We start from the raw sequence: 14,386 nt of genomic DNA on the forward strand, positions 1-14,386 counted from the left end.
CTTGGGGACTCAGGCAGGAAAGGGGGGCACCCCCCACCTGCTTTGTTGGGCTTGATGCTGACAGGCTGGAAGCCTGAGGTGAGGATGGATGAGTCGGCCACGTCTGAGTCCAGCCCTTCCTTCTTGCGACAATAAATGAGGATGAGGACGAGCAGCAGCAAGATGAGGCAGGCAGCCACGGCAACAAGGCCTATGTAGAGGGCCACGTCCTCGGGGCCAGAAGCAGCTGCAAGACAAAGGATGAGCTGCAGGGGTGGTGAAGGAGAGGGTCTATGGGCAAGAGAATAAGGCTTCAGCACCCCCCCCCAGGGGTGGATATGAGGCAGGGAGCATGGAATTGGCGTGTGTGCCTTTTAACCCTGTACTTGCCGCCATCTTGCTTGGGACTGAACAAGTTGTATTCCTCACAGGGATAAGACTTGGCCTGAGGTTGTCAGGAGAGTGAAGGAGGCAAAGAACTACTTCCCCGGGGTGATGGTCTATGCTTGGCTGCTAGGTTGGGGGTCAGGGTGGCAGGGGCAAGGTGTGTTCCCGGGATACCAAAAGTACGGTGCTATAGTTTGCAAATGCCGGCCTAAGGGCTCATATATCACAGGCCTAGTCCCTGTGTGTCAGTGTGAGAGGCACTGGGACCTTTTAAGAGGTGGGGTCTAGTGGGAGGGCATCACATCTTTGTGAGGGCTCTTCTCAGTCCATGGGAGGTGTCTGTCTCTCTGTGTCTACCTGTATCTTTCTCTCTCCCTTACATGTGATCTCTCTCTGACATGGTACCATCTGCCTCTAAGTAATGTGGCTGGGGTTGGGGGGGGGTTGCATTCGCCAGAGCCCAGCATCATGCTACTTGGAATTTAAGCCTCTAAAACTAATAAACCTCTTTTCCTATTTCATTATAATAATGGACAAATACATGGGTGATCAGCTTCTCGTGTGTTTCCACGTCAGTCTGAGCCCTGATGCATACACCAGCCTGGAACTGGGGTGGAGGGCTAACCACTTGGAGGAAGCACTATTGATTTTTGAGAGTTTTGCATAATGGAAGAAATGTCCATCAGAAAGGAATTGACACAGATAATTAGGTTTTTAATTGAAAGAATAGGGGAGGGTGTAGTCTAGAGTAAAAAATCCAACAGAGATCTTTAATTGTTAGTTATGGCCTTGTAATTAACAGGCCTCGCGAGCCCAGCGTCCCCACAGGACTTACTTGTGAGCTTGGGGGATGGGATAATTTCATGGCTGTGGGAGAGCAGATGGGTGTACATGAGTCAAGGTTCACATCTGCGCATGTCTCAGGAGGAAGGTGGCGAGACTGTGTTAGAGATGAAGGCCCCTGGGATGCCGGGCTTTGGAGAGATACAGTCTATGGCAAAAAATGGCTGCCTCTGGGGCTGGACAGGGCCAACTGTGGCAAGCGGAAATGGACCCGGGGCAGAGAAGACTCACTGTGCAGGCAGAGGTCACTGGTACAGTTGCGGGTGTCCAGGTCGGCACCCCGGCACTCCTCACCTCCATTGCGGGGTGCTGGGTCAGAGCACTCACGGCTTCGCCAGTGGGTGCAGTCAAGCCCACAGGCTGACCACTTACTCCATGAACTCCAGCTCCCATCCACTGGACAAGAGAGACACGGGCAGAAAGCAAACAGTACACTCAGCTTAGGAAGCTGGCCTGGGTGGCCTGCCTGTGTGGCCCGACTAGTCATCTGGACCAGGCAGAGAAAGCTGGCCTGCACTTGGGCACAATGCCAGGGTCGAGCCCTCCGATCTGTAGGACCTTAAGCTGTCCAGCTAGCCTTGATGACACATGCTAATGACAGGGGACGCGATGATGCCAGGGGCTGCTTGGCTCTCCCACCCAGGGAGGCTGTCCTGGTCCTGAGATGGGAAGGGCTCTCAGTCACATGACTGCCCTTCTGGTCCCAGGCACAGGTGGATGTGCAGCCCCAGGCTGAGCCTAGATCCTGTCCTCAGGTTGCATTAGACGCTAAGTTGAGCCCAGGCCTGGACACAGACCGAGCCCTGACTCTGACCACACTGCACCCTGATCCCCACCTCAGACTGAGCCTGGCCCTGCGAGGCAGGCGGGTGGGATGGAGCCATGGGGGGGCAGGCTGGTGGGTGCGATGGAGCCAGGCCACGGAGATGGCGTGGTGAGGAACGATGCAGGAGGCGGTGGCCGCTGGTACCTGGGCACAGAGTGGCGCAGGCTGTTTTCTGGACATTCTGCCCCTCACAGAAGGCGCCCCCGTTGAGAGGTGCCGGGTTGGTGCAGCTCCGGCTCCGTTTCTGCCAGCCACGCCCACAGCTGGCGCTGCAGACAGACCACTCAGTCCACGTCGACCACCCACCGTTCACTGGCCGGATAGAGAAGGACTGGGGTCAGGGAGCGGGGGCATCCTCAGACATGCTGGTCCAAGGGATGGGGCAGGAGGCAAAGGGCCTGTGGGCTGGGAGTGAGTGGGCTGCTGTGCTGGGGACTGCTGGGGAGGGCCAAGCGCAGGCTGCTGGACCCCCGGGCTTCGCGGCACCTTCAGATACTCTATCTTCTTGGCACTCAGGCTAAACTGTAGCTCACAGGGCACCTCCAGCCGGACCCCAGCTTCTCAGGGCGGATCTTCTATGACCTCCCTCTGCCTGTTCTGGGGGCTCCCAGATTATGTGGCTCTACTTCCCGTTCTGGGGCCTGGGAAGCACAGGGATGGCGTATGGTGTTCCTCTGAGTCTCTCACACTGTGCTCCCGCTCACAAGTGGCCAGCACCTGTCCCATCCCTTTGCCCAGACATACCTCTGGCCTCTTTCCTAGTCAGGACACTGTCTGGTGAGCCTGGCCCTTGCTCCATGCCTTTCCATCCTACGAGCCACACATCACTGCCCTGATGGTACCTCGGTACCTCTTCCTATGACTGGGGAGCCCCAGGACCCACCATAAACAGTGACAGCAGCAGAGGCACTGCGGCGACGGGCTACGATGTTCTTGGCCACGCAGGTGTAGTTGGCAGTGTCGGCCAGGCGGGCCTGCCGCACCACCAGGCTGTGTTCCCTTGTGATGTACACGTTGGGATCGAGGGAGGGGTCCACGAGGTCCTCATTCCGGAGCCACTCCACCTAGGGGGAGAAACCATGCCACCACACGGCTGGCCCAGGCTGGCCGGACCAGGGGACAGTGGCCACCGAGGAGGTGGCAGTCAGGAGCGTGAGCTTTAGATGGGATAGGAGGTCTGGGAGCCCTGTGCCCCTGTGGAGTGGGTCCTGTAGCCCCACTCACCTCAGCTGGGGGGATGCCTTCTGGGGGACGACAAGGCAGCACAATGCCCTGCTCCAGTGAGACTTCCTTGGCCAGCGGTTCCTGCTCAAAGTTCTTGCGCAAATCTGGAGAAGAAAACAGTGTCCTTAAGTGTCTGGCTTAGCCAGACTGGCTCCCCGCCCTTGGTCCTGCAAGAACCGAATACACGGCATTAGTGCCAAGTGCACTGGGGAGGGTTTAGGTCGCCAGGAATTTCCTCCACCCAGCAAGGCAAGGCTGTGGCCTCCAGGAAGCCTGCCACCCCCTCACCAACCAGGGACACCCTCTAATGACCATGCCTTTACAGCACGGCCTGGCCCCGTACTCACAGGCGATGCGGATGTAGGCCTTCTGACTTTTGGTGGTACCCGAGGAGCTCCACGCCACACACTGGCACCAGTATTCCTCCAACCCGAACACTTTCTCTACCTGCTGCCTTGACACATTGATACGGACCTCCATGGTTGGCAGCCCTGCCGGGTTCAAGGGCTACGCTGAGTGTCCCTGTCCTAGGCAGTTCATGCCCTGCGTCACCTGCAGCTCCCCTAAGCCTGGAGGGAACTCCAGGGCCACTGAAAGGGATGCTGACATATCCCCTGGACATAAGGGAGGATGGTTTCTAGAACTTCTGTCCCTTCTACTCTGTTACCTGAGGCATGTCTCAAGTAAGTCACTGACTGAAAATCTCTAAGGTGGTTACTTGTGGAGCTTTGGTCAGCAGGTTCCAGCCTCCAGGAGCCCCGAGAGCAAGGGTGAGGCAGGCAGGCTGAGCTCTTTGGAGGGAGAGGAGGGGAGGGGGCTCTCTGAGCTCTCTGGAGGGCCAGCAGGTAGATCTGATAGGTGATAATGTAACAGCTATTATCATTGAGCTGCGAGGCAGGATGGAAATAGACTCCTGGGACGAGGGTGACCCACTCGCCGCTGCCGGGGCGGGCCCTCACTCATGCTGTTCCCTTCCCTGGAACTCTTCCTACTACTCTGTGTGTGCTCCAGCTCCAGCGGGTGCCCCACTCCGGAGAGAGAAGTAGGCACCGAGAACAAGCGCAGGGGTGGTCTGAATCCAGTGTGGTCAATATTCTCCAGACACCTGGGGTGGCCTAAGTGTGCTCATCCATACCCCAGGGGGTCAGCAAGTGGGGTCAGTCTGGGTGTGCTGGGGGAAACCCCTCTCCTACCCTACTCAGATCCCACCTTCCGCAGCACCCAGAACCAGACAGCGGGTGCTTGGGGGAGGAACCCTGGTCTCGTTGACAACTCAGAATAGGGGATGCTGATCTCCGAGCCACCTCCCACCCCTAGTCTGCAGCCAAAACCACTGTCCCAGGAGTGAGAAAAGACTGTTTGTTTCCAGTTTCTCCTCCTCCTGACCCCAATTTCCCTTGGGTCACTGGCTTATCAGAAAGAGAGAGAGAGAGGCCAGCCGCCAATGTGTTTCCATTGTTAAGAGAGAAATTCAATTAGGGTTGCATTGCAGGAGCAGTGAGCCCAGCTGAGGCAAGCAGCCTGGGAGACTGTTTTCCTTCTTCATTTCTCTAGCATGCCTCCCTGACCCCTGCCCAGACCCTCCTCATGGAGTCTCGCCAGCTGCAGCCCCGGGACCCAGCTGTTTCTATCAGCCATCCCAACCCTGGCAGGTTCTTACAGGTGTGCATGTCTACAGTCGCCTCGGGCTGTGATGGCTGCTGTGCGACTGGGCACTGTCCCCTGCTAGTCCCACTCTCTTGGGTGTAGGGTTGGCTGGGGCTAAGAACCAAGGTGCCCCTCCCAGGGCCTGTGTGTAGGAGAAGAGCGCTAGGCGCCAACTATCTGTCAAGCACACACAACTCTGGGGCCTCTGAGACCGGGTCATGGGTGGAGCAGAGGCTTCCTCTCCCTACTTTCTGTGTCAGAGTCAGGGATGGACAACCTCCAGAACATTCTGGCCTGGGGCACTGAGTGTCCTCTGGGTGGACTGATGGCCCCCAAGCCCCAGACTTCCTCTACTCTTCAGCTGTTCACTACCTCGGGGGGGGGGGGCTCAGCTTGGGAGCAAGAGCATGAAGCGCAGTCTCCCTTTGATCTCCGGCCCCTTCAGCCCCCTTCCCACATCTTCCTGCTGCGCGCGGGGAGCGGGGGGGGGGCGTTTATCCACAATGTCCTGACTTCAGGGTGCACCTTGAACTCCACAAGCTGAGGGCTGGGGGCAGGGGGACACTAGACCCTGTCCTTCCTTCCTTCCAGCAGGTCATTAAGGAGCCTGGTTCCTGGGAACAGGTTCTAGCTAAGCGGGGCAGTATCAGGAAATGTGATCAGGTGTTAGGAAGGAGGGATCCCATGGTGGCTGGACTAGTGGTGTGTGTGTGTGCGTGTGTGTGTGTGTGTGTGTGTGTGTGTGTGTGTGTGTGTGTAAATGCAGACAGTGCATGCGGACCCCACAGTGGGGATTGCTGAGGGTTTCTGGGAGGTGGAGGATTAGCTGGACACTCTGAAGTCAACGTGGGCCCCTTCTATCCAATTTTAATAAGTACCGGAGGCCAGTGCTTGCGTTTACAGATCCCAGGCTTTCCCCCTGCCTTCTGGATGGGAAGTGAAGGCAAGGATGGGCATGTGAGAGTCTCTTCTGCCACCTGGCCCTTACATGTGAACAAACAGGGCTCAGGTCTACATGGAGCATTAACGCCTGCCACGCCTATCTGACCAGACCGGCTTTGGTATGTGCAAGACCCTTTTGCCATGGCCTCTGTGCGTAGTTAAGGAAAACCATTCTCCTGGTCTTGCAGCATTCTGGTTCACAGTTTGGAGATAATTAAGTCAGTGAACCCTGATGTGTTGGCCATTGCATACCCGAGGCTTGAAGTTCAAGGCAGAAGGACCTGGTGTTAAGTGGGTATGTCACCACGGTTCTGTTTCTCTACTCATGTGGATGGACAGACGGCACAGATGCCAATGGGAATATAGGTTTGGGGCTGTCAGTGTGTGTGCTGCAGAGGTACAAGGCTGCTCGGTCAGAAAGGGCCTCGTGACACTGGGGTATAGGAGATAAAGAGGGATGGCCAAGTCCATGGCAGGGCTCATTAAAACATAAAGCGGTACTTTGCCTATGCAATTAGAGTTTCTCTTTCAACCTGAAAAGGCCACTCACCTCCAGTTCACAGATTTAAAAAAAAAAAAAAAACTGATCTGGGGCTGGAGAGGGTATTCCCTGGAGCTCTCATGTCCAGACGATGTGGGTTCTGGAGCTATGCTCACAGTCAGTAGTTGTGGGAGGTACTGCTACTATCTAGAACTTTCTTGAGCTATGCTCCCCAGCTGCATCCAGCAGGCAGGAGTCAGCAGTCTGAGAGCTGTGGGGGCCGAATCTTTAACACCTAACCTGGTAAGGAGGGTGTGCAATGAACACTTCAGGGTTTGTAGGATGGGTGTGGCAAGCAGCCGGCATGGACACAGTTGGAACAGTGCAGAATGCAGAGCTCAGCTAGGAGTCGCTAGCCTAGGAAACAGGCCAGGGGAGCGGAGTCCAGGGGATGCTGCTGGTGGGCTGAGCTGGCACATGGTGGGGAGGAGTCCCACCTCTGTGAGCTCTGGCGTCAGAGGATGGGGGTCCTCTCTGCCCTGGGTGGAGCCCTTTGGGGGTCCTGGACAGGTCAGGGTCAAGGCATTGTTTTCTCTGAGGACGAGGTCACACTGTCTGAACCTGGGGCTCCTCAGCTTGCATTCGCAATAGCAAGTGCTTCCAACTGTTAACTTAGGACACAATTTCACCATCTGCCCCGTGTGATCCACCCACAGCACAGTCTGACTGCAGCTTTCCTGACATCTGCTGGCACCCCGGGCTCACTTTCCCACCTAACCCCGAGCCATCCTCAAGGGCCGATGTTCTGTCTCCCACCCTATCCCTTTGGAAAGGGCAACACCCCTTCTACGTACTTCTAAACTTGGATGCTACCCCTCCTCTTGAAGTCCTTCCAGGGCAGCCGCCACCATTCCTGCTTCCCTACAGCACAGGTCACACTCTGGGTCACCTTTCTCGGCTCCCTTTAGCATCTGTATAAACCCCGGTACTGCCTGTCTGCCTGGATGGCATTGTTGCTCACCCTCATGCTGGTGGCCTGTCCGTCTCAAACGGGCTATCTCCTGGGGTGTGTGCTGTGTCTCAGGCTGGCTGGGGTCATGGTGGGAAGAGATGCAGGACTAAACCAGAAGGTTCTATGTGTCTCAGTGACCGTTAGTACCAGTGTTAGCTATGTTAGTGTTAGTATGGCTGCCTCTGTGGGCCTGCTTTGGGGGAGTACTGGAAGCCATTCAGGGCTCTCCATCATGCCCACTTGCCCGCCTGAGTCCAGGGCTTGCAGTGGGGAGAGCTGGTGTCCTACAGGAGGGCAGGCTCTTCTTGGTGTTGCCTGCTGCTCTTGGGACCCTTCTGCCCCTTTCAGCTGAGGCCCTGAGCCTGCTTCTCCTGTCAGTCTCCATACTGTGCCACTGGTAGCTCTGGTCACGTCACTCTGCTGTCTGAAGTCCCGTAGGTCAGTGGCATTCCTCGGGTGTCCTTGTTTACACTCATGCATCTCCATTGCTGAGCCGTGACCAGCGCGCCTGGCCTTTGTCTGGGCTATGTCCCTGGCTAGCGGTCTTTTCTCCCTCTTCCCTCTCTGGTCATTTCCTAGTTTTCCATCATTTAGCCTCCCCCGAGGAGCATGCCTGTGACCCCGAGGCAGCCTCAGCTCTGCTCCCCTCTTACTAAGAAGCAACCCCACAGTGCCTCTCTTGAGGGACCGTGAAATAATGCAAGCATGCTTGAACAGAGAGCAGAAAATACATTCTCATCATGCGGAGCCCGCTCATTTCCACCCCGTTCCTTTGCAGGCTCCTCTGGACAGGCTGTCCTGATTTTGTGCTTTGCTGGGAGACCCCGGGGCATTTCAGTGGACGAATGTGTGTGTGTGTGTGTGTGTGTGTGTGTGTGTGTGTGTGTGTGTGTGCGTGCGTGCGTGCGTGTGTGCGCGCCTTCCCTCTCACTTCCCAGGCTGATGGTCAGGGAGTCTCCTGGAGAAGACCTCTGTGGAGTCACACAGTGCCAGGTGTGGGGACTCTGCCTTCCCTGGTGGTCCAGAAGGGAATCGGCCAGGAGGCGGCTGCACCTGGTGCTGTTGCTTGCAGGTGCTCACGGACCCTCGGGGCCAGCCGTGACCGCATCTGGGACTCACCACTGCTGCCATCAGTGCTGCGCTCGATCACGTGGTCCACCTGGCGCACCCATTCCCCGTTGCACTTGAAGAAGATCTGGGTGGCGGGCACAGCCTTGCACACTAGCAGCACGGGCTTGTTCTTGACGATGTACACATCCTCGGGCTCCACCAGGAAGTGGGGGAGCAGATCTGGGTTGGCACCAGGCACTGGACTGGCCACCGTGGCACTCTGCTGGGCCCCTGCAGGAGGAAGGGAGGAGGTAAGCCGGGTCTCCCCGAGACTGCAGCGGCAGCTGGCACAGCAAAAGCTTTGGGCATGACAAGTGCAGGCTGAGCCACTGGACATCTCCAGGTTAGCATAAGAAAGGACACTCGGCCTTCTGAAGACCAGGGTGCCACAGTGAGGCTAAGGCAGGTGTTGGCTCTCAGGAGGCCGTGGACAGAGAGCAGCGATGAAAACTCCATATTCTCCTGGAGAAGTTTTGGGATCTGGCCCAGCATGCCCTTGTCCCAGTAGATCTAGGTGAAGGTGGACCTTCCTGGCACTTAAAATAGATGCCACTGAAGTACAAGATGAGTGGAAAGAGGCAGGGGAAGGTACACAGTATGTCATTTTGAGTGGCAACATGGGGGCGCTGGGTAGAGTTACACTATGGAAGTCTGGGGAGGGGTGGAGCAGGGAAGGGCTGGTGAGGCATGATGGGTAGGCATGTCAGGGTGGACGCCAAGAGAGTCTTCCTGGAACTCCCAGGACCTAGGCCCCTTCTCATTCATTCAAGAAGACCTGAATATGGGTTTCCTTCTAATTTTAACTCGAACCTACCACCATCCCACAAGTCATTACAATTACACGGGTAACTGGCTCCAAGGCATCCATGGAGGTAAAACCCCAGAGCAGTCCAATGTGTCTGTCTACCAGCAGGACACCCTAAAGGTGGAGGATGCTGCACCAAACAGCCCCCTGCTGGCCAACACTCAAAGCAGTTCCCACCAACACACACATTAATAGGGGCTTCTAGGTGTAAAAAGCAGGAAAGTCCCCAGGAAGTGCGTTCTGCTTCCCAGTACTGGTGACCTTGGGAAGTTGGGTGAAGTCACTGGCTTTGCATCTGTGACATGGGGTCACTCCAGCGGCTCATGGGGATTCTGGAGTACCTCATGAGGCTGGCTGCTCTGAGCAGCCTCTTCAGGAAGATTCTCTGTCCTTCCTCCAGGCACCTCTCTTCCTTTTAGGCCTTCTTTCCCCTACCTCCCGGCCCCTCTGCTGCATACCTGTTCATTTCTGCAGCCACCTCCCTGCACGCTCCTGCAACTCTGCAATAAAGGCCAAGCACATGAGCACTCAGTGAAAACAGAGCTGCCCTTCCTAGACCACCCTGTGTTGCATCCGAGTCAGGTTCAGGACCATGGGAGATTTGGACAATTGGAGAATCCAGACTTTTCACTGCCGGGTATGAGGTCCCAGAAGAAATCCCTCCCCACTAGGACCCCAGCTCCGACCCTTCCCTCAGGAAGTGCTCAGGGGGACCACCCTAAGACCCACTCACTCTGTGTGTGTCTGGGTGGGGGCGGTGCTGGGGGTTGAACCTAGGGCACTGAGCTTGCTAAGCATGTGTTCCATGGCTGAGCTCCACCCATAGCCTTCAAGCTCAGGGAATGCTTGAAGTCTAGTCTGGCTCACTGGCGCATCTTAGGGCTCATGCAGAACTTCTGAGGTCTGGAGAGTGATGGGGGGGGGGAGAGGAGTAGGAGGCAGTTCTGGAGTGTGGGTGTAAGATGAGTCCTTGTAGGTATGGTGGCTTCTTAAGACACAAGCCTGGACAAGCCATAACATCTCCGTAGTCCCCAAGACTGCACACATGAATGGCCAAGGAGCTCCCACAGTCCTTCAGGGCAGGTCTGCAGCTGCTTCTGCCTCCCCTTAACTGGCAGAGGCTCAGCATCATAGCCAGTGCCTGTCTCTCTGCTCAGGGTTGGATGGGCACGGGTCCCCTGCGGGGTGTGAGGCAGGGAGTAGGTGCTCAAGCCTCCCGCCTCTCTATCGATCAGCACAGCAAGCCCTACTCACGTCAGCCGCCCGTTGAACCCAGTACAATCCCTCATGTCTGCATTTAACTGCTAATGAAAAATAAATGTACTGTGACCAATAAGGGACATAGCTCACTTCTCCAGGGCCTCCGTCACGCACTCTGCTGTGGCCTCCCTCCCACTTCTGGGGTGAGGGTATTTATCAGGAGGTCCCAGGGGTACATTCCAGGCTGGAGCCCTGTCCTCTATCAAGGACACTTATGGGTGAGTGGTAAATTTGGGCCATATCTTCCAGGGACAGCAAGATGCTGCCTGGGTGGTCAGAGCTGGCTTCTCTCTTGCTAGCCCCTGTGGTGGGCATCTGCGCCCTCTCCCTGCCCACATATTCCTGAGAGTTTTGTCACCTGAACTGCCCTGCATGCAGCACGGAGAGCCTCAGTCCCCATTTCTTCCACAGTGTGGCCCATTAGGCTGACCACTTTCGGCGTGAACCCTCCATCAAGGGTGGACCCTTGTGGGAGAGACTTGGGAGAGGGTAGGCATGGATATGTGGACAGTGGGTGCCTGGCCCATTCTGTCCACCTGGGAAGAAACCTGCTCCTCTGAGGTCTCAGGCCCACACACTCACTGTGATTAGTCTAATGGTCAACTTCCCACAGTTCAGAGTCTCAGTGAGGGAGCGTCTGGGTAAGGCTGTCCGCAGGCACGTACATGAGAACTGTCCCGACTCCTTCCTCACCTCTGTGAGAGGGTGCAGTCACTGTGGGGAGCACCACTCCCACAGCAGGGCACCCCAACTCTGTGAGAGCAGGAAGCATGTATTCCTCTCAGCTCGTGGCTGGATGTCACATTGGTTAGCTGTTTCAAACCCCCACTGCCTTGATTTTCCCACAATAACGAACTGTCACCTGGAATTGTAAGCTAAGAGGGTCTCCTCTCCCCCAAGTTGATTTTTGTCTCGGTATTTTTATCGCAGCAAAAATGAAATTAGGGCAGTCACCCACCTTAGCCATCCATCTATCTATCCCATCCCCATAAGCCTCCTTCCAGGACACAGGCTACATGCAGCATTGTGGTGGGTTTGATTGCACAGGGCCTCTCGTCAGACCACCACTTCTGTGGGCAGGAGTCCAGGGCTTCCTGGATGGCAGCAGAATGTTTGCTGAATGACTGAATGACCCCAATGCTCCCTAGAAATTAAAAGCTGTGCAAGATAGCCCTTCCTTCTTGGTCCACGAGAAGACCCAGAGAACAGGCAGAGAAGCCCACCAGCGGCTGCCGGTGGCACACAGGGTCCCTCGCCAGCTCTACTCAGGTACATACGTCTGTGTGAAGCTGAGCCCATAGCTTTCCTTACTGCTGTGAGGAGGGTGAGCGCTTCCTGTGTATCTCAGAGGCCCAGGGTGGGTGTGAACATGCTTTCAAATGTTTTATTTTTAAAAGCACCATGAAAATGTGAGGTGTGATTAATCAAGCTATTAATGAAGTTGCATTTACTGAGTAAGGCCTCATCCCAGCCAGCAGAGCAGGAGGGGTGGGGGGTAGGGTGTCACCTGGCCCCCCACAGCTGCAACCAGAAGAGTGTAATTTCCCTAGTGCAGCCAGTGTGCGGATCCTTCCAGCCTCCCACCGCCCACCCCGGGGTGGGGAGAACACAGCCAGGGGCAGGATGGCCAGCTACTTCCGTCCCCCCAAAGTAGACTGGGACAGGAGTGTGTGTGTTGGGGGGCTATGTGGCAGCCTCACCTGCCCCCCAGCCCTATGTGTTGTGTTCCCCCTGCTTTGAGCTGGGGAGCCCCCAAAGGCTTATCTGTAGATGCTGGCTCTCCACAGGACCCTCTGGCCTGGGTGTCCCAGCTCCCTAGGCAATACAGATGCCTAGGCAGGCAGAGAGAAAGGCTTCAGAAAAATGTGCTAGGGTCTGAGCTTCCTCCCTGGCCTCACCCGGGGACTCCCTCTACATCAGGCGGCATCTTGACAACTTGAAATCCCTCAAGAGCTTGTGTACATCCTGTTCCAGGCTCTGCCTCCGTCCAACATTCTGGCTGACAGCACCTGCTTTTCTTCCAAGAAAGCCAAGACTCCGCAGGCCATGTGGCTGACCCTACTCCTGGCTCCTGGTCCTGCAGATTCCTCTCTGCAGAGCCCAAGAACCTGGCGGGGATAAGGGGGCAGGTTCAGAGCTCTGGGTAGCCCTGGAGTCGCTCTGTGCCAGCCCTGCAGGCCTCGTCTATCAGAGCAAGGCCAAACACAAGGTGAGGTCTGAAGCGGCAGACTGGGGAGATGGCAGATGGCCAGAAAGGGGACAGGTGCGTTTCTGGGCAGCTGCTGAGGCCTGGAATTCCACCAGGCTTGAGTAAAAGGTAGGACTGGGTTCCCAGCCATAGGGGCCAGTTCTTTCCTTAGCTGAAGCCACCTGAATTAAGGATCCTTTGTCCATTGATCTATGTGCACATCTCCTACCTTCTGGTGCTTTCTGCTCCACCTGTAATGACTGCTCTAACTTCCCTTCTGCAGAAACACTTTCCTGACCCCAGACAGCTGGCTACACTCCTCTGAGTCCCCAGACAACAGTCACAGTGCCAGTTCTGAGTGTGCCAATGCCCCAAGAACAGTGGCTGAGCATGTTTTACCTCCTGCCTATCTCCAGAGCCAGACCAATGTCCGACACACAGCAAGCGCCCAGAAAGTGTTGAATGAATGCCGAATTCACTGCTTGGAAAGGGACAGAGCCCAGAAACAAAGGGCAGGAAGTAGACCACAAGCTCTAAGAGCCAGCTCTGTTCTTCCAATCAGTCAACGAATCAGGCAGTTTGCTGGGAAGAGTAGCTTCCTCAAAAAACAGAAGCAAGCAAGACTGCGGAGGCAAAGGACTTCCTCTAGGGGGAGCAGTCTCCAGGCTGCTCCAAGGCATGGTGGAGGAGGTCAGAGCCCTACAGGAGCTCTGCCCTGGTGGCCTGTACACGTGCAGGGATGGAATTCCTTAGGACTTGAGATAGCTTCCAGAGCTTTTTCAATTACTACTTTTTAAAATTCTCTGATGGAAGCTCAACTGTAAAGGCCTAATATCCAAGGACACGCACTTCTGGGAGGAGGGGGAAGAGGTGGGGAGGGACACACAGAGGGAAAAACCTAAGGGGAAGAGCAGGAGATGGGGGAGTAGCAAGTCCCTCGCCCCTGCAGGCTACAGGTCTCAGGGCAGACGAAGAGCTGTGGGGTTCCAGGTGTCAGCTCAGAGCTGTGAACTTGTCTGAAAGTGAAGACCAGGTTCCACAGGCCCAGAAATGCACCCCAGGAACCTTTGCGATCCCTAGAAACCTAGCAACCCTTGGCACTTCCCACCAACTGTTTCACACAGCCTGGCTGCAGGCCCCATGCAACATAGAAAGACCTGCATCTCCCATCTGTGAGGACGCACAGTGATGACCCCACAGGAGACAGGGTCAGAGCGGGGACCCACTGGCCATCTGTCTCTCCAACCGTGGCTCCCAGCCTCACAGGACTTCTGGAGGCAGGTCAGCATCCCGGCTCTGGTGATGGTGGTGGTCTCTTCCGTGTAGGATCATGAACAAAGAAGTAACAGGGACAGGGACAGACCTCACGGTGTCTCGGAAGGTATGGCTGTTCCCGCCCTGCTCTCAGACACATGCCTGCACACACTCTGGTTTCCATGGTAATATATGTATGAAAGTGTCACAGAAGCCGAAGCCACCTTCTCAAGATTGGAGGAAAGTCACCCTTTCCCCAGGGACTCCGGGGGCTTGGACACATGGACAGCCACAAGCATTGTGAAGACAGAACGCCCAAGGGGAGTGTGGCATCCTGGACTGGCTCCAAGGATGGACCAGCCGCACAGCCTGTGTGTCACCTGGAAGCTGTGATGCACCCTGACTGACTCCTGCGGTCAAAAGTGGAA

The 14,386-nt window shown here is 56.1% G+C and overlaps 1 protein-coding gene across 1 annotated transcript in view; it reads right to left on the reverse strand.

The window, feature by feature from the left end:
* Unc5a (unc-5 netrin receptor A) overlaps positions 1 to 14,386 on the reverse strand; it is a 53,405-nt gene that overhangs the window by 5,659 nt on the left and 33,360 nt on the right. The window contains exons 2-8 of the mRNA XM_051194244.1: positions 8,461 to 8,682; positions 3,607 to 3,750; positions 3,260 to 3,363; positions 2,919 to 3,099; positions 2,180 to 2,347; positions 1,441 to 1,605; positions 38 to 226 (exon numbers count right to left, since the gene is read on the reverse strand). Of these exons, the coding sequence (XP_051050201.1) occupies positions 38 to 226; positions 1,441 to 1,605; positions 2,180 to 2,347; positions 2,919 to 3,099; positions 3,260 to 3,363; positions 3,607 to 3,750; positions 8,461 to 8,682 (1,173 nt within the window). The remainder of the gene's footprint in view (positions 1 to 37; positions 227 to 1,440; positions 1,606 to 2,179; positions 2,348 to 2,918; positions 3,100 to 3,259; positions 3,364 to 3,606; positions 3,751 to 8,460; positions 8,683 to 14,386) is intronic.

Source organism: Phodopus roborovskii, unplaced genomic scaffold (assembly GCF_943737965.1).
Source record: "Phodopus roborovskii unplaced genomic scaffold, PHOROB, whole genome shotgun sequence".
In the NCBI taxonomy this organism is placed as follows: Eukaryota; Metazoa; Chordata; class Mammalia; order Rodentia; family Cricetidae; genus Phodopus; species Phodopus roborovskii.